This window comes from Temnothorax curvispinosus, unplaced genomic scaffold (genome assembly GCF_003070985.1).
Source record: "Temnothorax curvispinosus isolate PA1 unplaced genomic scaffold, ASM307098v1 QBEX01011627.1, whole genome shotgun sequence".
Taxonomy (NCBI): Eukaryota; Metazoa; Arthropoda; class Insecta; order Hymenoptera; family Formicidae; genus Temnothorax; species Temnothorax curvispinosus.
The window spans coordinates 12,501-25,023 of record NW_020221407.1 but is presented as its reverse complement, the minus strand read 5'-3'; the positions used below and the strand labels follow the sequence as shown (position 1 = coordinate 25,023).

At 30.4% G+C, this 12,523-nt stretch overlaps 1 protein-coding gene across 2 annotated transcripts in view; it reads left to right on the top strand.

Annotated features, from left to right (window-relative positions):
• The first annotated feature begins 8,564 nt into the window (after nt 1-8,564).
• The window catches only part of LOC112461689 (alpha-glucosidase-like), a 10,393-nt gene continuing 6,434 nt past the window's right edge, over nt 8,565-12,523 (top strand). The window contains exons 1-4 of one of the 2 annotated variants that reach the window (XM_025027026.1): nt 8,565-8,663; nt 9,928-10,098; nt 11,643-11,980; nt 12,336-12,461. In XM_025027026.1, coding sequence (XP_024882794.1) covers nt 9,939-10,098; nt 11,643-11,980; nt 12,336-12,461 — 624 coding nt within the window. In that variant the 5' untranslated portion in view covers nt 8,565-8,663; nt 9,928-9,938. Of the gene's footprint in view, nt 8,724-9,927; nt 10,099-11,642; nt 11,981-12,335; nt 12,462-12,523 lie in introns of both variants that reach the window. The other variant, XM_025027027.1, reaches the window with a different exon arrangement.

The window sequence follows — 12,523 nt, the reverse complement described above, 5'->3', positions numbered from 1 at the left end:
ACCATAATCGTTGTAATTCTATACTGAATAAAACCGCGTTATATAGAAACAAACTCTAATTATCACCCGCCAACAAATTCTTTAAATTCCTTTGAGTTGATTCCTGGATATTGGTCTGTGAGGATCACTCCGATCTCATCTGTTTCCGTCACATTTTTTACTAATTTGATAAAATCATTAGCGCTCTGTCTTTGATGTTGAAATAAAAGCATATCTTATAAAATAGTCTACTAGCAGATGTAAATATTTCTTCGTTGATCTAGATCCTCCGAAGCCGCCAATGGTGTCAATTGACATTATTTCAAACGGTTTTGTTGCTGGTCCCAAGTATGACATTAACTCGTATTTTCCTTGACCTCTCGATTTATTTTTCTTATATATCTCACAATTTTTGTATGCTTTTTTTATATTTCTTGTCAAGTTTTTTGCTGTGTAGACCGGGCTAATTTTCTTCTGCATTTGTCTTATGCCTATATGACACTATTCCTCGTGGACTTCTTTGATGATCTTCCTACTGAAATCTTCTGACAAAACTATTTTTTCTTTTTTTCTTATTTTTTTATAGAATATTCCATCTTTTTTTTTTATGTCTGATCTCTCGTTTTTTATTGCCCGGTTTTTCTCTTGATCTCTTTTTATATCATCTATTTTTATTAAATTTACTATTCTCAACAGTTCCTCTTTGTTCTCTTTTGCTTCCAACACTGGGTTTCTGCTCAGACAGTCTGCTTCCAAATTCTTTTTCCCTGTAAATATGTTATCTTGAAATCATATTGCGATAAATAATAGGTTAGATCACCCAGTTCTTTATCTGTTCTTGCTTTTATATTTAAATTTTCCAAAGGCTTATGGTCTGAGTATACTGTGAAGGATCTTCCTATAAGCCACTGTTGCTAGTATTTTACCGCTTCTTTTATTGCCAAACACTCTAGATACATAGCTTTTTTCTTTTTTGCATTTCATTAAGTTTTTTTGAAAAATATGCAACTGGCTTTTCTTTCTTATCTGGTTGCTCTTGTTTCAGCACTGCGCCAATACCTTCTAATGATGCATCTGTGTAAATTTTTATAGGCAGATCTTTATCAAATATCTCTAATATTGGTTGGGAGCACAGGAGTTCTTTTATTTTTTTAAATGATTTTTCACACTCTTCCGACCATACATACTTTTCATTTTTCCTTAACAGCTTATGTAGCGGATCTAAAATTATTGCGCTTTTTGGTATGTACTTATGATAAAAATTTATTTTCCCCAAAAACCGTCTTATATCCTTTTGTGTCTTTGGAGTGGGGAAATCTCTAATTGAAGCTAAATTGTCTTTAATTGGTCTTACCGAGTTGTTCTGGATTATATGGCCCAAATATTTTACTAAATCCGAGGCGAATGTGCATTTCTTAAACTTCAATCTAAAACCTTCTTTTGTTATTGCCTATAATACCTGTTTTATATGTTCCATGTGTTCCTCAAACGACGGTGAGTATATCAAGATATTATCAATGTAGTTTACTGCAAATCCTGTTAATCGATGTTTTCTTAAGATGCTATTTAAAATCCGTTGAAAAATTGCCGGTGATGTTTTCAAGCCAAATGGTAGGCAGGTCCATTGGAAGTGTCCATCTTGTGTAACGAAACCTGTTTTACTTCTGTCTTCAATTCGGAGTGGAATAGACCAGAAAGCTGAGTTTATATCCAGTGTTGTGAAATATCTGCAGTTTCTCGTTTTTATTATCAAATCATTTATTATCGGGAATGGGGTTGAGCTTGTGGTACTATTATTTTATTTAGGTCTCTAAAGTCAATGCAAAGTCTAGATTTTTTGTTTTCCCTTTTTTTAAATGCCATTGTTACTGGTGCTGCAAATGGACTGTATGATTCTTCAATGAGGTGTCTCTTTAAAAGATTTGCAACTTGTTCTTCAATTTCCTTTCTATCTTTTATTGTGCATCTATACGGCCTCTTGTTGCAATATTTATCAATCAATAGATCTATCCGAGCTTCATAATCTTTTACAGTACCTATGTCGTACTTATCCTTTGCAAACACCATCTTATATTTTTCTATCAGTCTTTCTATCTTTTTCTTTTTATTTATATTCAAGTGGTTTATTTTTATTTCAAATTCACTTTCTTTTATATGTTCATTAAAATTCAGTGAATACATCTCTATCTTATTTTGTTTATAATTTGTATTGTTTATAGTTCTTATATTTATATCTCTCGCTTGTTCTATCGCTAAATTTTCATTCTGGACTAGTTTAAACTTTTTTATCACGTCTAGTCCGATGATAAAATCTTCAAAATCATTTCTTTCAACAATATGTACATCTGTCATTTTTTCAATATTAAAGATTTTTACCTTAATAGTTATTAGACCATTTGTTCTTTTCACACCATTAGCCGTTTTTAAATGTATTTTATTTATATCTTTATCTTCTATGACTCTAACTAATTTTGAATTTATTAGTGAAATCTGAGACCCTGAGTCATAGATCCCTTCTATCTCCAACTTATCTTCTAGTAATACTTTGATTTTGACTAATGGTGTTATATCTAGTTTTTTTCCTCTGTGTTCAATTCTACCTCTATTACTGAGTTGTTTCCTACAACGCTAGGTTTATTATTTTCTTTCTTCTTAAACCAGCATGACTCCTCCGGATGATATCTGATGCCTTTGCTTAAACTTTCACAGTTCTTGCATGATCTTTTTTCTTCAGTCTTTTTTTTATTTTCAAATTTTTCTTCTTTCTTCTTTGGAAAACATTTTTTATTCACTAAACTCTCATACCTCCTTATTTCCTTAAACAGTTTTGTTGAATCTTCACATTCTTCTCTATCTATTTTATTCATAATAAAGTCTGGCAGTCCCACTGCTATTAAGGTCGTTAATGTTTTTGTATCCATATTTTTATTCATATCTAGCAGAAGTCTTTCCTTTCTCATTGCATAATTAATAAGAGATTCTTCTTTATATCTAAATGACAAAGCATATGTTACCGTGCTCCATCTTTTATCAGCAAAGGTCTCTAGGAATCTATCTTTCCATTCAATCCATTTTGCCGTAACTGTCAACTTCGTTACCCTGGTAACCAGTTTGCTAGTTCAGATGCGTCCCGAAGAAGTGCGCAAGAAAACAGTCTAAAATTGCGACAAAAGTGCATAATATCTGTGATTGAACGAGTACTTACTGTACTATTGCAGTAGTCTGGCAGTAGTCTGCTGTAAGAAGCTACTTTTCGTGCAGTTTTACAGCAGAATTGCAAAGGAATGGTTACCAGGGTAACATTGCACAGTGCTAGTCTGAACAAGATTTATCCAAAAACAATTTTAATATATCTATTTTCATTTCATCTTCTGTGATATCAAATCTTGTACACTCCTTCTCAAATGTCTCTATCCATTGTTTGGCATTTGAGTGTTTACTAGTGAATTTCTCAATCATATACTTCTCTGCAATCTGTTTTAAAATTTTTTCTCCTTCTTTTTTCTGTGATGTTTCCACCAATTTTTCTAGTATCTTACTCGAATCATCCTTTCTTATATCAGCTCTGTCTTTTTTTTTTATTTCTTGTAAGTATTCACCTGCAAACTGCATATTACCATCCTCATCTATATAAATTTTTTTCAACCTTCTGTCATAGAGATCCACACTTTTCTTGATTGATGTCTTTTTTTAAACTATTCTTTGTTTCAAATAATTCTCTGTTTTCATTAATTCTATATGGTTGGCTATATATGTATTCATGGTCTCCTTGTAAGACATACGTCAATCCGTCTTCTGTTCTAATTGAGGTTATGGCTATCGTAGCCGACTTTTCGTCTTTTGGAGAAGCGACTATTGTAAATTCAAATTGTAATTCATCCATTATTTTACTTGACTAAAATTGTCGTTTTGTAAGATGATTTCTATTATTGAGGATTTTCCAAGAAAAAAACCAATGTGTTGCTCTGTAACAAGAGAATTAAATTTTATTTACTATGTTTTAACAATTTATGTACAATATTTACAATTTTACCTGTAACAAGAGAAACGACAATTAAAGTTTCTTTCTCCGTTACACCTCTAATTACTCTTTATTCAAACAATCTTTCTATCTCAATGATTTTGCAAGATACGCACACGTGCTTATCATTTTCTATCTCTTTCTCTATCTATCTCTCTTGGTCAGTTACCGACTTCGGCCTACTACCAACTACAGTAGCGCGGCGAGTTCAAATGAAGAAAGTACCTTTCTTTACATGTACATTCGTACATATACATACACAGACACATAACACGCGCGCGCGCGTGTATATTTAGTATTAATATTGTAAAATAGAAATAAATATGATTAAGAAATATTAGATTTGGCGTTACGTCTCCCGACAGCTCTTTTTAAATGTGCAATTACTTATAGCGTAAAAATAAAGTATTTTTTATTATATATGTATTAAATTTTTAGAAAATTTTACCTTTTCGTATTTTTTATTTTAAACTTTTTAAAACTGTTTTTTATTTATTAGATATTATTTTGAACTTTTTAAACCTGTCTTTTTTACCGTTTAATTTTTTTTAACCAACTTTTTTACCCATTAATTTTAAAGTTCTTGTTTTTTGTATTTTGTTTCTTATTAATCTCTTTTTCAGTACCTAAGTTTTTCAATATTACATTAAGGTAAACGTCCCAGTGGCCGGACACATCCCAGTGTCCGACCCATTGGAGAAAAATATTTACTATTTATTTAAACAATTAAAAATAAAAATAATAATTATTGTAAAAAAAACTTTAATATTTAACGATTAATTAAAAAAAAGAAGTAAACCTAATTAAAAATTTTTTTATTTAAAAAATTGATTAAATGAGCATGTGTCTGTTTTTTGTCAAAATAATGGCCAATCGTTAACAGATTCGTTAAGCACAAGCATATACTAGTATGATGTTATCACCAGTATCAATAAATCTCTTTCACCGGAAATATAAATCTACAATCTATATCATTATATCTCTACACCAGTGTTTCTCAAACAGTGTCCTGTATAATTCCTCCAAAAATAAAGGGGACAATATTTCTGTAGGGGAGACGATTTTTTCAAAGGCAATTGTCAACAATTAATTAAAATTTTCAAGCATTTGAGTGATGGCAAAAAGATCTGTTTTTTCGCCATTTTTTGGACCTCGAATTTTAAACTTTTTTTATGCCAAATAGTACTATATGATGGGACATTAATCCCAGAGAAATTTTAAGATGAGCATAGGCACGGTTCCGGAGATATGAAGGGTTGAAAGTGATGGTTTCTCATAATCCATGAAAGTACACGAAACTCTTCAAGTGTCTATACTAAAGAATAAAAAATATATAACAAAGTGAAACATATCGTTTCTTATGGATTTTTTTACGCCGAATTCAAATATGACCTTTGTTTTCGTCTAGCATGAAAATTTCCCGAGATAGCCACGCATTCTTCTTTATGCAATACACCCTGACTGGAAATCATCACTTTCACCCCCTTGTATCTCAGGAACCATGCCTATGCTCATCTTGAAATTTTACTGGGATTAATGTTTCATCTAATAGTACTATTTGCCATGAAAAAAATTTGAAATTTGAGGTCCAAAAAATAGGCGAAATTTGCCCCCACTCTTTAATGGTACACATTTAAAGAGTGTTTTTTTAGGTACAAAATTGCTTAAGGAAATTTTGCTGTACGTCGTTTAGTTTTGCCCCCAGGAAAGGAAAAGTGACGCGAAGACAAATTTTCAAATTGAAAAATGCCAGGACAAATTCGACACTTTGACTGATCGACACAATTTGATCTGGAACTTATTTTTTATTGTCTGAAACTAAACAAGCATTGTTTATCGTGTATTTAGAAAGTACAAAAATTCGGAATTAAATAAAACAATCATTAGAAATAATGAGAACAAAAATTGTTGAACATTCAATTATTTTCATCTAAACTCATGTCTAAAAAACAATTTATGCAAGTAAATTTGCGATTAAACGTGCGCACACATTTGTCATGGACCATATATAGCTGCATGACAACCCGGGAAAAAAAACCTTTATAATGTCTTATTGTTCATATAAGAAGCGATCTTATATGCTTATATATGAATTTTAGCCACATAAGATCTTATATGGTCATATATGATTATATAAGATTCTATAAGGACATATAAAAAATATCTCTTATAGTGTGTTATATGCTCATATAAGAAGCTATCTTATTATATATGAATTTTGGCCTGATAAGAGTTTATATGGTCATTGATTATATAAGATTATATATAACGACATATATATTTAAATAAGTTTTAGAAAATTGTTATATATTTTCAAATGTTATTTTTAAGCGTGCTACTTTATTATAAGAGTGGACTTCACGATATAACTGATACAAAAATTGTGTCGCTCCAAGACAGCGTCGCGCAAGAATAGCGCGAGACAGTGCCGTGTCTTTTTGATGCTGTTCTTATAACACTGTTTGTCAAATTTTAAATACGAGAAACAGATCACATATCGAATGCCATCGGATACTTTATGATGCAATATTCTGATCTGATCATATATAATTTTATATGACTATATCATTTTATATACGATTATATTATTTTCAGTTTAAATTATAAGGTATGTTTGCAAAATAATACGATTAATATATTTGTTTATAAGAACTATAATATATATTATATAACAGTTTTTTCACGAATTATTACTGGTAATTTCACTGTTTACAAAAATATTTAACAAAAATTAATATGTCAATTAAAAAAATTAAGTATCTTATGTAAAATTAGAAAAAAGAAAACTTAAAATAACATAAGCAATGAGAAGTGCCGTTTTCGGTCGAAGCGGATCTTGATGCTTAATAATATTTCACAATCAATTATTATTAAATACATGTTTCAGTTTTTTAAATTGGCACTGCGTGCCAATATGGACTTTGTCGGACGTAAAACGCAATTGTGTAAACTGAAACTAGAAATAAAATATGTTTCATATTAATTTGATATTGTCAAGTAAAATAATATACTATAGAAGAATATTTATAACAGTTATACAAATTTATATGGATAGATCCATTATAGAGTATATGTATATTCATATATAATTATCTTTAACCTTATAAATATACTTTTACATGATCACACATGATAATATACTATAGTATATAAAACCATATATGACTATATAAAGTTATACTTAAAGAGGTTTAGCCATATAATATTGTTCAAGATTATATTTCCATTTCTTATATGACCATATATAATTATATATTTACTAATATGAACAAATAAGAGGTATTTTTTCCCGAGTATATAATCATATATGCTTATATATGGCCATGTATAATTATATACTCTCATATATGGCCATATAATATTGTTTAAGATTATATTTTCCATTTCTTATATAATCATATATAAACATGTATCTACTAATATAAACTAATATAAACTAATATGAATATTAAGAGATTTTTTTTCCCGGAAAGCATCGTTTGTTAAAGCATGTTATCGTTTGTTAAAGCATTGGGAGCCAATAAAATGGCGTGGTGTCGAGTTTGCCCCGAACGTCGTTTTTCACTTTTGTTATTCCAAAAATATAAAAATTTTGAAAATATGCAAAAACTATTATCGGATTCGTATAAAGCATCTAATTTCCTATCAAAATCACTTACCGGTAGATTCGCAAAAGTAAAGCTCGATGAAAGAGTAGAAATTTTCAAAAGATCAGAAAAATTACTTTTTACTATCAAAAACGCTTATGTCGCGCTAAAAATTACACCAAAACTCAGAATTTCACCAAATTCCGTTAATAATACTGGCATATAAAGACGCATTTACAGTAGAAAGGCAAGATTCTACGATAGATTTAAATTGACAAAAAGCCTAGTGTCAAGTTTGCTTCGGTGTCGAGTTTGCCCCAGTCTCCCCTACATACTATTTAAATTTATTTCATTAATTTATATATATATATACATATATATATATATATATATATAATATATATATGTTTGTTTTTTTATATTAAAAAACACAGATGTGCACAAAATTTAAATTTTGATGATGAATTCTTCAACGTATATTTCAAAAAATTGACTTTATTAAAAAACAGTTACTCTGAATTGACCAAAAAAATCTTTCATGGAAAATTAATGAATTTGAAGTAGGAAACCTTGCGTACGTACATATATAATTATATATATATGGAGGGGTAAAAACCATAGTGGTGTAAGTCAAATTTTTAAAAATATTTTCTTGTGTGCATAGATCCAATTTATATATTGTACAGATTGCATCTATGCACACGAGAAAATATTTTTAAAAATTTGACTTACACTACTATGGTTTTTATATATATATCCCTCCATATATATATATATATACATTTTTTAAAAACATTTTTTACTGTTAGTCGATTAATTTTTGCGCTCTATTATTTTGAGAGACACTGCTTTAGTTGTTGTTTACTTGCATTGATGATTTTTTATCTTGAAGGAGTTAGATAAAAAATTTCACTAAAGAGAGAGAGAGAGAGGTATATATCTCGCGATTAGATATATATAATGTACTCCGCGCAGAATTCATTGCGTTGTGTGAATGAAACTCTACTCGACCGTAATTACATAATGCAGCTATAAAAGAGGAAAGATTCGTTTACTTTACAACAGTAGATCTTACAGTAAGTGTTTGAGAAATCTGTATTAGTCTAAACGTAAGCATTTGTGTCGATGAATTACTAGTAAGTACACAAATTTGTAGAAATAATTTTATTGCTAGTTACCATTTTACAAACTTTATAATAATACAGTAACAAAAATTAAGTTGCTGTTACATCGAGATGTCTCAAGATACCTTTTTATATACAATACTCTATATACAATACAAATCGATGTTAAAACGATAATAAAAGACACGTGATGTACTCTAAAAATATTAAAGTGATAAATTATATAATTTATTTTACTTTTAGAAAATTAGAAAAAATATATTTAAAACATTGTTAAACGTATCGTAATAATTTTGTGTAATTTTATTTCATTTTGATAAATAACTTATCACAATTTATAATTTTGAGATTGTTATTGATTGTGATGTTAAGATATAACAAACAACTGTTTATACAGATGTCTCGCAGCTTACATAATACATCGCAAGGTTGTTTGCAATTTCAGTCCAACTTGAGTTAAGAGAAAATGCTTGTAAATAAGTTAGAAAAAGTATATCTGAATCAAAAAGGTTTCAGGTTTTATTTACGTTTTTCTCCCGACTGCTGCCAACCTTCGGTTGTGCGGGGAGTATGCGTTTCACCGAGGCCGAATCTTTGTTATTTGATAAAATGTTTCTAAAATAAACCTGCAGATTATATTTTGTTTTGTAATATTGCAATACAAGTTTAAAGAGTTTCATCAGACATTATAATCGACAACAAAGGTCAAGAGCTATTAATATTTAAAGACATATGATTCGTTATTAAAGATATTATATTTTTTGTAGCATTAAAAGGACAATTTAAATCAATATGTCCAACAAATAAAGTTTCAGTCATTAATCAAGCCATTGGTTACTTTCAAAATTAACAATTATCTTAAATTTGTTTTATTTTCGATAAGTCTACTTAATGTTAAACTTCCATCTTTTGTTTCTTACGGTTTTTAAAATAAACTACGATTAAGATGTTATTTATTTATAGAATAATCCTCTATGCAAATACTATTAGATACATATTTATTGACGTTACCGCGCATAAATAACACAGGCATACAAAAAAATTGTTATATTTGATCCGGAGATTAGACCATGATATTCTTATGTATTTTGACACTCTGAAACCGAATTTGATGTCCAAATTGTTCCATCACGTCACAATTTTTTTTCGACGGAAAATAGCTTGATTTATCAGTATTTTTGTGTGCCTGTGTAGTTATTTATAATTCATTTTTAAGATCTAACAAAGATGAACAAGAACGGTGTAATAACGCTTTGTACGATACTACTATCGTCCAATCTCGCATATAGTGAATCTAGTCCAAAATGGTGGCAGTCAATGTCTCTTTATCAAGTTTATCCCAGAAGCTTCAAGGATAGTGATGGTGATGGTGTCGGGGATCTTAAGGGTATGTTTTTTCATTTGCAATAAAATCCTAGAAAAATGTATTGTAATTTCCATAATATAGAGATAATATAGAGCAATACAATTATATGTAAAATAAAAATAGATAATTTTTATTAAGATAATGTAACATTTAAAAAAGACTAGACTTCCGTATGCGACCCCCCTCCGATTTTGTTCTAGTGCTAACTTGCAAAAATGACTATATTTTTTTAATATTCAAATTTTTATTATTTAGCTAGATTTTGGATTTTTGGACTGCGAATGCGAAAGATTGGTTTTTTGGATAACTAAGTAGGTCAGTGCGTACGTTAGAACGTAGTTTAGCTTTATAAAAGTGGAATTTGAAATGTAAGTTATATTTTTGTGGCAACTGGATTAGTTATCTATCACATCGTGCGTCATTGGAGCGCTGTGATAGCCGGATTAGCTATCTACTACGGGTGCTTTCCATTTATTAACACTTTCCATTTATCGGCACAAATATCGTTCTATATTTCTTTGCATTCAATGAGTAACGAAGACAGAAGAACACTTGTGTCGACTTGTTTCAGTAAATAGAGAGCCTATATCACGTGCTTTTGAAGTGTGTGCATGCACCTGTTACAAAGTGCAAATAATTTTCGCTAGAGGGCCGTGCGATGGTAAACTTTCGTATAAATAAGAATTAATTGGGGTTATATATTTGAACGCTTCCAAATAATAAGACGTTCAAAGACAATTTTCTTTTTAGTATTGGTTTTATAACTGTATCGCTATGAGAAGATTTTGCATAATTATCGAGTGAGTTTGAATGCTAAATTGTGTTTATTTTCAGCTTTTGACCAAATTTTAATTTCAAGTTTCTAGAAATATAGATTTAGAGTTGGATTAGTTTTTTTATGAAAGAGGGGCGACGCTTACAAGGGACGGAACCTACACTGCATTCACGCATACACTTTTCCATCCACACAATTGCAATGAAGGGTGGACCTCGCTTCCTTTGCTCACAGGGCGAAATGAGGTCTATTATTGTAATTTTACGTGGGTTTTCAACTTTCCATGCGAAGAAAAGATATTGTGCATAAGCAGTCAAAAAATCCACAAATTAGCAAAATAATAAAAATAATTTAAATGTTTAAGAAAATAGTCATTTCCGCAAGTTGGTATTGGGGCTTTCGACTTCTTTTAGTACGTACTACGTGCCTGCCAAAGTAGATAAAAATTGGAGGGGAGTCGCATACGGAAGTCTTACCCAACAACAAATTTTTTATCAAATACGAAATCGATGTAAAAAATCTTTGACTCAATGAATAAAGTTTCCCCCTCCTCTTCTGATATTTTGAAACATATTAATTATATGTTGTAAATTTTTTATATTTTATATTAATTTATACCTTGACAATTTAAATCAATTACAAAACATATATAAGAAAAAGTTAAGTACGTTTGAAAAAGAAATTAAACGTTTATTTATTTATTTAATCATCAATTTATTTATTTAATCGCACATTAAAAGATTAGCAGAGAGAAATAAATATAATAAAATTTAAAAATTGTTGTACGCAGGTATTATAAGCAAATTGGAACATCTTGCCGAGTCAAATGTCGATGCTTTCTGGTTATCTCCGATTTATCCGAGCCCGATGGTCGATTTTGGCTATGATATTTCCGATTTTCGCAACATCGACAAGAGGTTTGGTACTATGAAGGATTTCGAGACGCTCTCAAAGGCCGCGCATGATGCGTCGATGAAAATTATCATGGATCTTGTTCCCAATCACTCGTCGGACAAACACGAATGGTTCCAAAAAAGTTTGCAAAGCATAGAACCTTACACCGATTATTACATATGGCATAAAGGCAAGGTGCTGCCTAATGGAACAATTACGGTGCCGAATAATTGGGTAAGTAATTAAGGTAACCCGAAGCTTACGTCCGTAACATGACTAAGGACAACGGAGACTGACGACGCGAGAGTTGTGCTTTGTGAATGGACGACGTTGTTAAAGTCGATAAATTAATCCAAGTCCGAATACGCGAGTTTATTATACAATATTATATATAATACACATGCACACGTAAGCACATTTACTTGCAATGTGAAATAACTCATCCAAACTGAGCAATGCTACTAATACCCCGACTAGTATAAACGCGTTTTTTCGAATATCCTTGGTATACTTGACGTTTTATAAATGTAGCCTTAAATGCATAATCGGATATAAAACGGAATGATTGAACGATTATCTGCACGTATAGGTGAGCGTGTTCGGTGGATTAGCATGGACCTGGCGTGACGAACGACAAGCATATTATCTCCATCAATTTGCACCGGAGCAGCCCGATCTTAACTATGAAAACGAGAACATAGTGAACGAAATGAAGGTATATAGCACGAAATAACTATCGTAATTAAGTTTGTCTCAATGTTCCTCATCCTATTCCTT